General features: G+C 37.9%; 1 protein-coding gene across 1 annotated transcript in view; it reads right to left on the bottom strand.

The window, feature by feature from the left end:
• LOC124606815 (WD repeat-containing protein 19) overlaps positions 1-13987 on the bottom strand; it is a 303209-nt gene that overhangs the window by 93162 nt on the left and 196060 nt on the right. Inside the window, exon 14 of the mRNA XM_047138882.1 lies at positions 11914-12044. Within this exon, the coding sequence (XP_046994838.1) occupies positions 11914-12044 (131 nt within the window). The remainder of the gene's footprint in view (positions 1-11913; positions 12045-13987) is intronic.

Below are 13987 nucleotides of genomic sequence, written 5' to 3'. Positions count from 1 at the left end.
TAATTTACTGTTAGAATGTATGTTTTATTTATGCACGTGTATTATGAAATTGATAGATACACCCTATCTACAAGCCGGGACAATGGTAAACTTTGTACTACATTTGTGGTAGCTACTGATTGAGCAGTTTATTCTGTATTGGTGGATATTGCCTTGGAGATATGGTATGAGCCATGAAGGAAGAATGACCATGACAATACCTATGACATCTCAGAGGCAAGAGAAAACTTGTTATACACTCACTTGATTGGAATCTGTTAAATGATATAGACTATTTGTGGATTTAGTCCTTATCAATGTAATTGTGACGTTGCGCATGCTGAAACAACTAAATAATTCATGGTCACTGTAAACAAGAGTACAATAAAGGATACATTGTTTATGGGAAGTATTGTATTTATTTTGAGAATGGGAGGTTGGATTTATACTCGTAACTTCAATAGTAACTGCAGCACTTTGAAAAACTAAGTTAAATCAGAAGAGCTTGGCGAGTGTGCTGAAATAAAATGTGAACAAGACTTAATGGCAAGAAGTCTTAGTTCTCAATAAGACTTTACTTTGCCACCCAATATCACAGTAAAAAACAAGAGGAACACTGCAAGTGGTGACCACTGACAGCAAACAAGAAAAATAATTTACAAAGAACAAGAATAATAACCAAAAATTTGAAATTTTAACGAGAACTGGCAAATTTCGGGTACACAGATTTGAGGGAGTTGATATCTGTTGTCAATAGTAACAAAGATCAAAAGCCAAAATTATGCTGCAGTACAAAATCAATTGCTAGCACCACAAATCACGAATTTTGTAGGGGTTTGAATAATGAATAAATAATTATTAAATCCCTCTACTACAATTATGATTAAGAAGAAAATAACTAATCCACAAGTCAGCAAATTTTGTCTACAGCTACAGAGGGCTTCATGAACCTACAGCAGCTGCAGTGTCAATGGTGCACTCATTTTTGGTAGTGCAGCATGACCTATGCTTCCCATCGGCATCTACTTACAGTCGGATTTCGGTGAGCTGTGTACAGCAAGTTACTTTGCAACCAGAGTTTGCGGGTGTACAACAATATTAAGCTAGGGCTAATTAAACACACATTGTGGTAAACATCATACGCCTTTCGTAATGAGAAATATGAATGTATATGTCCCAGCTTGGTTACTGTGCAATTGAGTTATAGCATAAAAGAGTTAACTGCTAGTACAGAGAATGCTAAAACAAAACTAAAGAATGAAATAAAAACAACATACACAACTTTTGAAGAGACAGCATATCAATGAGTCACAAAAGGAATAGGATGCTGCAGTTACAGACAAAGCCTTCCAACTTACTGGAGGAACTAAATTTGGAAATGCTGAAACACTGAGATTTAGTTCAAAATAAAGTGAATAAGCAATTTAGAGATGTGAACAAGGGCAGAATCAGAAGTGGCTCCTATTTCAGTCACTACAGCAGTTAGTTTTCAGGAGTGTGTAGTTGATTTAGTCAATAACAAAGTACAAGAAAGAATTAAATTGTCTGTAGAAACACCTATTTCTAATGCAGAAATAGGTACAACAGAGAGCAAACAGCAGAAAATTTGGGACAACTTAACTAAGACTAAGGAAGAAATCTCTGAGAAGGTACATAATCTAAGTGTGGATACCACACCACAAGGAAGGAACAGGAGGAGGCTGCTGGTGCGCCAATGATGGAATTTCTGAAGCAGCAAATTCTTATGGAGTAGATTTTAACCAAACATTTAGGTGTCCATGGTGCTGTACTAAAGTATAATATTTTTGGAAACCTAGCTTTGAAAGGTGCTTAAACTGTAATCAGTATGCTGACGCTGATTTAAGCCTTGAGCACAGTCTGTTTTGGAGGGGGTGAGATATGAGTGGATGTGCCAAAGCATGATGTGGTTTTTATCGTCATTGTGAGAAATATTTGAACAGGAATACGTTGTTGCACAACAGAATGGTAATTATGTGTAGGAATAAAATTTTGTTGGAACTGGTTGGGATTACTCTTAGTCGAACACATTTGGCAGGTAAGCAATGATGGCGTAACCAATGTCAACACAAGGAAGAACTGAATTACACACAGGGAGCTCATTGCCTGATAAGACAAGACACCACGAACCCCCGATTTGGCACTCAGACAACAGTGCACACAGTGCAGACACAATGGTCTTCTGCAATGGAGGAACATGCAGTAACTCCACCCACGGATGACAAAAGAACCCCTTTCAAGCTGCAATCTTTGTATAAAGGAATGCTCTGAAGTTATACATTAGGCCAGCCAAGAGCACCGACAGTCTCAGAAAAAGGGAGAACATTTCATCACCTGTACGGGGTGAAACACACTCTCAGAGTTAGGCCACTCCATCTGCATCAAGGATATCGATGGAAAGTCAGCTCTATTAGTTGCAGGTGCCCTGATGAATACAGCAGAGTTTTTACAGCCAGTGACACCTTCAAGTCTTTTGCTCTGTCTGGTTGTGAAGGGAACTTTGACTCTATGACCTGCGCTTCTACCTCTCACAATGGTAATGGACTACGGATGAGGGTGGGACAATCTTACATGAATGAAGAACCAATTTACCCCTCAGCGATCTGTCCAACTTGGGAGCAGGGTGCCTCTGCCACCATTCCTGTGCAGTGCAAGTACTGCCTTACCGGCTGTATGCTGTGACTGCCTCTTGAGCTGTCTTTCATTTCACCGGTGAAAATTTTCATTACACTCTATACCCTGGTACCCTGGTAACACTTCAGCAACTCAGGTGGTAGAGTGGGACAAATGTGGCAAGATGAAATATTTTAATTCATTTGTAAAATGAGTCAACAGTCCTCTCATATGAAAACCAGATCACAATCTACACCTACACACCATCTTGACGACTGACAACAGGGGTATGCAGATTTCTGGGGCCAAGGCTAAGTGGAACTTCACTGAATGAGAGCACTGAGGTTCTGACAAATGTCCACAACCCTGATGGGTTGTAATGATGTGACAGCCGCCAGACCCTCTTACGATGGGGCTACAGCACTGATCCCCAACAACACCAGCCTGCACCTGTAAACAGGGTATTTGACTGTTTTCTGGAAATCATCTAAAGTATATAATTATGTCATTTTATGCTCATAACATTCTTTTTTTCCTCTTGAATGAAATTCAAATAATTTGAAAGCCTGCTACAACACTTCATTTGAGTCACATGATGCCTGTGACATCACCAGCTAGCTTGCTGCTCCTATTGTCACGAAGCTCATTAATTGTGTTGCTTCAGAAAATGGATTACGAATGGTGTGTAGCACCACACTGTATAAATAAATATGTAAAAACTCCTGAAAATTGTTTCTGAGTGTTCCAAAGGATGAGCAGATGCATAAAATGTGCTTACACTGTACTGTCAAAATGTCACCACGTTGATATACAAGTCCCCTAACTTAATTAAAAATGTTTTGCTCTCTGTTAACAATAATATACCTTTGAGATAAGCTTTCCAGCTGTTGCAAGGAAAGACAGCATCATTTGATGAAATTAAACTCCGGTGAAAATTTTCATTACACTCTATACCCTGGTAACACTTTAGCAGCTCTGGTGGTAGAGTGGGACAAATGTAACAAGATGAAATATTTTAATTTATTTGTAAAATGAGTCAACAGTCCTCTCATATGAAAACTAGATCACAATTACAGAACTTCAAGACACCCATCAGAAACAGAAAAGGGCTATTGTTGCGTTTTCCTTGCCATTTACGTGCACTTTACAACTGAAACCACTGTTCACACATGTTACCTTTAAAAAGTTTTTAGTTAATGTGATCACAAACACATTTTATGTTACTGGAAACAACTGTTCAGCTAGTACCCTTTTTGTTTAAATTTTCATCATCTTACATAAAGTTGAAGCAAGTTTCCACTCACAAGCATCACAGTCCTTACATTTGTATCACCTGCATGGTGCAAAAAAGTTAATTATTTTTAAGCAATTTAAACGGATTTATCCTTAGTTGTCCATTTCTCAGACTAAGATTAATGTGAAGCTATGTATAACACATCCCACATCGAAACAGCTGCCACAATGAGTTCTTGCTAATGCTATTTACATATTACATGTATAACTTTTAAAAATGCATAACCCTGCCAGGCTCTGAACCTGAAATCTTGTGATACGTAGTTGGATGTGCTATCCATTGCACCACTGTGCACACGCACACTGTCGGCTCTCTGCTGACGGTATTGTGTACCAGGAAATTGGCATTAAGATTTACCAAGAATAATTTTATAGTGATTTGGGTTGTAGTTCATGACTGGTAACTGAATGATGTCTCATTAGCATCTTGGTGCTCCCAAGGACACTATAACTGCACCTCCGCCATTCTACTTACACTCATGTAGGAGGCTGCATTTGGTGGGCTCCTACAATGTATCTGAATAGAGCATTATTCTATGACAGTGTTTTATGTAAACTATTACACAATGTATTATCTGTAGAAGCAGTAATGTTTATTAACAGTTTATCACGTATAATGTTAGGCATGCTACTTCATGTACATTCTTGGTACTGAACAGCAGGAAACACACTGATCAATGAAGAGTCAGAAGCCTAGCTTTAAGGAATGTCTATTGTCCAAATACTCGAGGTAGCTTGATTATTTTATGCTGAGGACAACGTGGACAAGTCTGATGTGGTGTGCCTCTCGAAAACTATTATCTGAGCTGGAACCATTTTTATTTAGTCTACATTGTTGGTTAAGATTTTTACAATTTGATTTATTCTTATTTACTTACCTGAAGCAATGGCAATTTCTTTATAGTTATTTGTGTATTGTTGGAGGAGAAAAACAATTGAGAATAGTGTTAAGATGAATTTGTGTCACTGTGTAATGTTAAAAAAACTGTTGAGAGATCTGTCTGCTGTTCAGGAAATGTAGATGCTTAATATAATCGCTGGTTCAGTGACCAGGTGTAAGACTGAAGTTAAATTTATCCCTCACAGGTGTTAACGGTAATGCATGTCAAATCATATAATTACTAGACTGGGATTTAATATGTAATGGTATTTTATTGTAGAGAAGGTATTTTTCCTAGGGCGTTGTGCACTTTATGTTAAGTGTGATTACATCATTACTGGTTATATAAATGGGCATATATGTTTCTTTGACCCAGTGGCTGTTAGTAAGGAATAAAATATTTATGTTGGCATTACTTAATTGTAGACTAAGTCTCGATTATTATATATTTATTGTTATTGGAGAGAATTATGAAAGAGACTGGAAGATTATGTTGTAAGTCTTGTTCTACAAAACACATGACCTGGTCACAGATTATTCCAGAGTTTCAAGTTATCGTTAATGAATTACCTCACTTATCAACTGGACTTTTACCAGTAGAAGTGTTGAGTGAAAAGTTCATAGGAGAACCACTGCTGAAAATTTTTTCTTGGCCTGGAATAGAAGAGGTACCAACTAGAAATTTACAAGAAAAGGCAGAGAGGATTATAATTACGCATGCACAGCTGAGTGCATGAAAATAATTTAAAAGCAATTATCCCTAATTTTAAGCTCAATGACATGGTGCTAGTGAAAGTCTTTCATCACAGTTCACAATTAACAAAAGAAGGATCGTTATGAAGGCCCATTATAGGGTTACTGCTATTTTGTCAAAAACTGACATTTTGAGATCACGGCTGTGTAAAAAATATAGGTTGATTCTTCCAAAGAAGAAGTCAGCAACCAGCCACTATTGCCAATAGCGGTTGGTTGCTGTCTTCTTCTTCGAAAGAATCACCCCATAAAATTACAGGTATTTCACATCTGGAGCTGTTTTGTTAGTAGACATTTTCAATGAAAAAAAGGTCTCTACACTAAAAATATGATGAAATGACAGGTGCCTTAAGAAACATTCCTTTATAACTAACATAAGTTTTACATTAATATGTGGCAAACAAAGGACATTAACAAACTAAAGCCAGCAAATTGACTGTGGAATTAAGATGAGTATTTATTCTTCTAAGTGGAGGTGAATGTTAGCACTGTGACTTTTTACAGGGGAATCAAGGGTGATATGCTCTTATCTATGAAGTGTAAACGTGACAGTCAAACATCCAGGTACAAGAGTTGAATCATAATAGGAGGGTACTTGTTGAAACATACAGTATCAGGCCATTCAGAGTTAAAGAAGTTAGTTAGTATGTAGAGAAGAGTAAAATAAAAAATAAAAATGGAGTTCGATCAGAAGACATTGGTAAATGTGCTGAAACAATAAGATGAGCAAGACTAGACTCAATAACAGCAAGTATTAGCTCCTGATCAGACATTATTTAACCGCCTGATATCATGGTTAAGAACCAGCAGAACATTGCAAGGTCGACATCAAGGAAGGTGGCTTGCTGGTTTTAGGAGGACCACATGAAGCAAATGGATGAGAAGGTGGGTTAAGGTTCTGAAGGAATGTGAAAAGGTGTCTCATCATCAGCCCAAGTCATGAACATTACATCAAGGAATCTGAAATAAATGAGGGATTTGGGACTCTGGGTAGTTGCATACGATTCCTCTTGATGGCCCATGAATAGGTTGGCACAGGATGGTGCCATGCGAACACCCATTGCTGTACCATGGATTTCTTTATAGGTGATGTTTTCACAGGAAAATAATTTTGGGTGAGGATATAGTTGGTTATGGTGACCGGGAAGGAGGTTGTAGGTTGGAGCTGTTCAGGCGTTGGGAAAGGTAGTGTTCAATAGTGGCAAAGTCATGGGCATTAGGGATTTTATTATAAAAGGAGGTTCCATTGGCAGTGACAAGTTTGGTGCCAGGTGATAAAGGGATAGGAACTGTGGAGAGTTCAGGTTACAATAGCTTAAGAATTATCATATGCGCCATACCATCAGTGTATTGTCCATTTTCAAGTTTTGGGGCAAGCTGGTTATTATCTCTTACATCAAAATATATTTAAGAACTTTTTACTTATACCATACATCGAGAGTTCTTGTTCCTTTATCACCCTGCACCATTCTCATCACTGTCTCATTGAGACCTTCACAGAGTGAAATTAACCTCAGGGTGTATACACGGACAAGGAAAAAAGTCCTGGATTTTTCTCAGATGTCCCATTTAAAAAATATACTTTTTCCTGGGCAAAAATACACTTTTTCCATGCTAAGTGACAGTAGGTTTTCTGTAGATTTTTCCCTCAGAACTGTAAAACTTATCAATCCTTTGAATGTTAATGTTTTATACACTGGCGTAAAACTTCCCGGGGGGGGGGGGGGGGGGGGGGGGGAGGCGATAAAAAAAATGGGGAAGAGAAGTTTTTGAAAGACTTTTGATAGAAAGAAAGGGGAGAAGTTTTGGAAAGGCCTCTGATATGCAGGAACTCATACATGTGAAAATTTCTCTTCTTCCCAATTCTATTCATTACCTCGTCATTAGTTATGTGATCTACCCATCTGATCTTCAGGATTCTTATGTAGCACCACTTTTTGAAAGCTTTTATTCTCTCCTTGTCCAAACTATTTATCGTCCAAGTTTCACTTCCATATGTGCCTACACTCCATACTAATACTCTGAAAACAGACTTCCTGACATTTATATCTATACTCAATATTAACAAATTTCTCTTCTTCAGAAACGCTTTCCTTGCCATTGTCAGTCTACATTTTATATCCTCTCTACTTCGACCATCATCAGTTATTTTGCTCCCAAAACAGCAAAACTCATTTACTACTTTACGCGTCTCATTTCCTAATCTAATTCCCTCAGCATCACCTGATTTAATTCGACTATATCCCATTATCCTTGTTTTGCTTTTGTTGATGTTCATCTTATATCCTCCTTTCAAGACACTGTCCATTCCAGTCAACTGCTCTTCCAGGTCTTTTGCTGTCTCTGACAGAATTACAATGTCATCGGCGAACCTCAAAGTTTTTATTTCTTCCCCATGGATTTTAATTTCTACTCTGAATTTTTCGTTTGTTTCCTTTACTGCTTGCTCAATATACAGATTGAATAACATCAGGGGTAGGCTACAACCCTGTCTCACTCAGTTCCCAACCACTGCTTCCCTTTCATGCCCCTCGACTCTTATAACTGACATCTGGTTTCTGTACAAATTGTAAATAGCCTTTCGCTCCCTGTATTTTACCCCGCCACCTTCAGAATTTGAAAGAGAGTACTCCAGTCAACATTATCAAAACATTTCTCTAAGTCTACAAATGCTAGAAACATAGTTTTGCCTTTCCTTAATCTATCTTCCAAAATAATTCGTAGGGTCAGTATTGCCTCACGTGTTCCAGTATTTCTACGGAAACGAAACAGATCTTCCCCGAGGTCGGCTTCTACCAGTTTTTCTATTAGTCTGTAAGGAATTTGCGTTAGTATTTTGCAGCTGTGGCTTATTAAGCTGATAGTTCGGTGATTTTCACATCTGTCAACACCTGATTTCTTTGGGATTGGAATTATTATATTCTTCTTCAAGTCTGAGGGTATTTCGCCTGTCTCATACATTTTGTACACCAGATGGTAGAGTTTTGTCAGGGCTGGCTCTCCCAAGGCTGTCAGTAGTTCTAATAGAATGTTGTCTACTCCTGGGGCCTTGTTTCGACTAAGGTCTTTCAGTCCTCTGTCAAACTCTTCACGCATTATTATATCTCCCATTTCATCTTCATCTCTTCCATTTCCATAATATTGTCCTCAAGAACATTGCCCTTGTGTAGACCCTCTATATACCCCTTCCACCTTTCTGCTTTCCCTTCTTTGCTTAGAACTGGGTTTCCATCTGAGCTCTTGATAATCATACAAGCGGTTCTCTTTTCTCCAAAGGTTTCTTTAATTTTCCTGTAGGCAGAGTCTATCTTACCCCTAATGAGATATGCCTCTACGTCCTTACATTTATCTCCTAGCCATCCCCGCTTCACCATTTTGCACTTCCTGTCGATCTCATTTTTAAGATGTTTATATTCCTTTTTGCCTGCTTAATTTAGAGCATTTTTATATTTTCTCCTTTCATCAATTAAATTCAATACATCTTCTGTTACCCACAGATTTCTACTAGCCCTTGTCTTTTTATCTACTTGACCCTCTGATGCCTTCACTACTTCATCCGTCAAAGCTACCCATTCTTCTTCTACTGTATTTCTTTCCCCCATTCCTGTCACTTGTTCCCTTATGCTCTCCCTGAAACTCTCTGACACTGGAAATGTCTTACAATTTAAAACCTGGTTCCTAAATCTCTGTCTTACCATTACATAATCTATCTGAAACCTTCCAGTATCTCCAGGCCTCTTCCATGCATACAAACTTCTTTCATGATTCTTGAACCAAGTGTTAGCTATGATTAAGTTATGCTCTGTGCAAAATTCTACCAGGTGGCTTCCTCTTTCATCTCTTACCCTCACTCCATATTTACCTACTATGTTTCCTTCTCTACCTTTTCCTACTATCGAATTCCAGTCACCCATGGCTATTAAATTTTCATCTCCCTTCACTATCTGAATAATTTCTTTTATCTCATCATACATTTCATCAATCACCTCATCATCTGCGGACCTAGTTGGCATATAAACTTGTATTACTGCGGTAGGCGAGGGCTTCGTGTCTATCTTGACCACAATAATGCGTTCACTATGCTGTTTGTAGTAGCTCACCCGCACTCCTATTTTTTTATTCATTATTAGACTTACTCCTGCATTACCCCTATTTGATTTTGTATTTATAACCCTGTATTCACCTGACCAGAAGTCTTGTTCCTCTTGCCACCCAACTTCACTAATTCCCACTATATCTAACACTAATCTATACATTTCCCTTCTTAAATTTTCTAACCTACCTGCTCGATTAAGGGATCTGACATTCCACACTCCGATCCGTATAATACCAGTTTTCTTTCTCCTGATAATGACGTCCTCCTGAGTAGTCCCTGCCCAGAGATCCGAATGGGGGACTATTTTACCTCCGGAATATTTTACCCAAGAGGAGGTCATCATCATTTAACCATACAGTAAAGCTGCATGCCCTCGAGTAAAGTTACGGCTGTAGTTTCCCCTTGCTTTCAGCTATTCACAGTACCAGCACAGCAAGGCCGTTTTATTTAGTGTTACAAGGCCAGGTTAGTCCATCATCCAGACTGTTGCCCCTGCAACTACCGAAAAGACTGCTGCACCCCTTCAGGAACTACATATTTGTCTGGCCTCTCAACAGATACCCTTCTGTTGCGGTTGCACCTACGGTATGGCTATTTGTATCGCTGAGACACACAAGCCTCCCTTCCAGCGGCAAGGTCCGTGATTCATGGGGGTGAGGACTAACGTAATTCATCTGGTGTAAAAAAGAAATTTACTTTGAAAATAACGCTTTTCGAACCCCTGTTCGCAATACTATCCTGAGACTGTTTGATTTAGCAGGTGCCATTGAGCGCCAGAAAACAGGCATTATTGCATGTGCGCAGCTGCAATGGTGTAGGAAGCCCGCATGTTCATATGTATAAAGCACTAAGAGAGCTTACATTATGCCATAAAAGAAACAGGACATCAAAGGATACTCCAAGAGCATCAGAATTTCACAAATCATACTAAAATGCATAATTTGGCTTGAAGTGCACATTGTTTCTTTCCAGATTCACAATGAAGTAGATCCCATCTAATATTAAGCTTTTCAATGTGGTTTTTGGAATGTAAATTTTCTTATAGTACCAGTACTGTACTATCTCGTATTTGGTTCTTTATTATGGCTTAATGCCATACATGTCAGAAGATGAAAATGTGCACTTGAAATTCAGCGAAACAGTTGGAACTAGCCATTACTGTCGAATGAAACACTTTGCTTCAAATAAATTGATTGCCTCAGTGGAACAATTAATAAAGCCAAATTTCTTTAGCAAACTGATAAAAATAGCTTCATTGTTTTGCAAGGCAATTAATGATTAACTGATAATAACTTGGAAATAAAATAAAATCAGAAAACTGAAACCAATAATATATTTTTGCCCTCCATAATTATGTGAATGTATTTTAATTAACTTGATAGCTCCTGGGCACAGAAATCAGTTTTGATATCATTTGATGTATGAGCTGTAAATGAAGAGGAAACAGTGAAATCACTTAACACAGGGATCACGTGGAGACTAACCCCAGCCCCACCACAACGCGGAAAACTCTGCACATGCGCGAATCTGGCAGCTAGGGAGCGCAAGAAAAATTTTTCTCATTAGCATATGGCTGCTTGCTGCTACTTCCTATACAGCTAACAGCCACACTTCAAATAGTGGGAAGTGGGAGAAGGTACTGCTCATAAGAGAGTCAACTGTGCATGCGCATGAACCCGTTGGCAACTAGTCAAACAAACCTAATGTAAACAGTTGTGACGTCATGCTCATAGGAAGCAGTTTATTGTCACAAAGTATTACATAATCTTCACCCTAAGGCCTTTGACATATTTTTGCTGTTTGCAGACGCTTGTGCGTGCACAATGTTTTGTTGTTGTAAATGGCGCACTTCCTTTGCCACTTAAATTTTATTTTTTCCCCCTCTCGTCCATATTTTATTTCTGCAGTATAAGTCTCCAGTAGCAGGATACAGTAACATTCTTTGCTAGAGAATCAATTCTTACCAGTCAAAATTACAAAAATTTAACTGAAAGCTAAAACAATGGAATTCTGAAAAATTCCCAGGTTTTTCCCGGTTTTCTCCCAGATGAAAAAATTCCTGGGCTCTTCCCGGATTTCCCTGTTGTCCCGGGTCGTACATACTCTTTAACCTCCAGGAAAATTATTTTTCCATTCCAGGAAAATTATTTTTCCATTTTGTCTATTTTCTTTCATCAATTCCCTTAGAGCTTTGGTTCCTGTAAGGTAATTTGCACTTGCAGATATAAAAGTAAGTCCATATTTTTAAAAACAATATCATGTACACATATAATAATACAACCTGAGCCTTATCGAAGTTCTTTAAGAATACTGCCATATGACCAGTTAATAGTCGCCTGTCTTCCTCATCTTGGATATTCTCAAGGGCCCAAACCATTCCTGCATCATCAATTTCTTGATACACTTGAATGGCTGCAAAGATAAAATTTTCATATAGTGCTCATGCAATATTTGTTGTTGGGATTATTGTTCCACATATATTTGAATAAATATTTATGAATTCATAAAAGCATAAAATGTTAACTTTTAGCATGAACACTATTTTGGTTCTCTTTCTCAACAAAAATACAGAACTGGAAAATTAAGAGTGACCCAATGCCCCTTCTCCACAAATAATGATGTAAATAAATATGCTGACATATATAATTAACAACATTCAAAATGACAAATCTGAATGCAGAATGTTACAAATATACAACTGTCACAGCTCAGTTTAAGATCTTAATCATTTGGGAGAGAACAAGGAATGAGGCCACACCATTGCTTCTGGAGAAATAAAAACTGATATTCTGCCTATAGGTTACCATCAGCAATCACACAGCTAGAAAAATGATAAATATTATATTGTCTGTATTGACCACTGATAAAAGGAAGATTGATTTGATATGACTTGATGAGATGTACTTTTGGTTTATGAATCCATTCGGAGGAGTTCCTCAAGGATGTAGAACAAGTCATAAAACAAAATAAATAACACGTAATTACAAAATAGGTAAGCTAAATCCCTGCCACAAATCCTTCGTGAAATAGTCCTCATAAGTGTGGTGTAAGACAAAAAATCTTAAACATAATTTTTATTTAAGAGGTAATAATCAACTTGTTATAAAACATGCAAATATACAATACACTGATGGTGCAAATGACAATTCCGAAACTATAGTGGGCACGAAACATCAAAAAGAAAATCAAGTTACAACACTTATTTATATTGACTACTGCTCTGACGATATGGAGAAGTCAGATTTTACATAACAATCACATAATTTGATGGTTAATAATACAGGGTTGTTCAAAAGTCACAAAGGGCTGGTAACTGTGAATAACTTTTTTTAATTAGTCTTTTCTCTGCTCTTTCGTTTCAGATTCTGACAGAGGAAGGATGGAAGGTTGACCACAGCAAAATTCAGCAGCATTCAGTGAACAAAAACTGTGCAATTTGAAAGCAGTGATGACGACTTCATGACTTCTGGCCCATCCTGAATCCACAAATCAGCTAGTTTTCTTAATAAAATTGACAATGGAGTAGAATGAGCTGACCACCGATATATCCTTTAGGCTTCTCTCAAATAACACTTTATTAGTAGATTAACTCTACACGGCTACTGGTAGGTTATTGAAAATGTATGTTCCTGAAAAAATGGACCAAAGTACATGACTTCCAATATTTGTGTAGATTATTCCTATTTCTATGACTGATTTCATGAACTACTGGCTTGAAACAGAAACACTTTCTGGTAAATTTCTTTAAGGAAGCAGTAGTCAGTATCACCAGTTCCTTGAACAGGCTTCTGCAAGATGTTTTCATTTCACACCAAAAAAATTGCATGCTTTTGGACTGCACTGGAGAACTATAGCCTCAGTCTTCTGTTTCCCAAGGCAAGACAGACCTAATAACAAAGATTTATGCTCAGCTTTATACATTTCTGCCCTACAAATTTAGAGCTCATTAACCTGCTGTCCATCAATAGGGCAAATCTTACCCTTCTACTTCTGTGCCTAGATGCCCACACATATTCGTCGACACCTCATCCTCCAACCACAATTTTCTGTCCCACAGCAACCAGGTTGTCACCCCACAGAAGTCTCATTACTGTGTCCCCAGCTATACCTTTCTTCTTTATACAACTTTCTCCCTATTGTGTTCAAATGTTTGAAATTTACATAAAAATTTACCTTACAAACTACAAACAGTTTCTCGCTGCATTCATGAATAATTATTCAATATTTCTTTCTATATAGTGTCTGTCCTCTTTAACAACTGACTGCTCTTACTATTGTAGCCACTGGCAGATAATTTTGTTTCTTATCACTTCAGAGAGAGAGAGAGAGAGAGAGAGAGAGAGAGAGAGAGAGAG

This window comes from Schistocerca americana, chromosome 3, assembly GCF_021461395.2.
Source record: "Schistocerca americana isolate TAMUIC-IGC-003095 chromosome 3, iqSchAmer2.1, whole genome shotgun sequence".
Lineage (NCBI taxonomy): Eukaryota > Metazoa > Arthropoda > Insecta > Orthoptera > Acrididae > Schistocerca > Schistocerca americana.
This window is presented reverse-complemented; position numbering and strand designations above follow the sequence as displayed.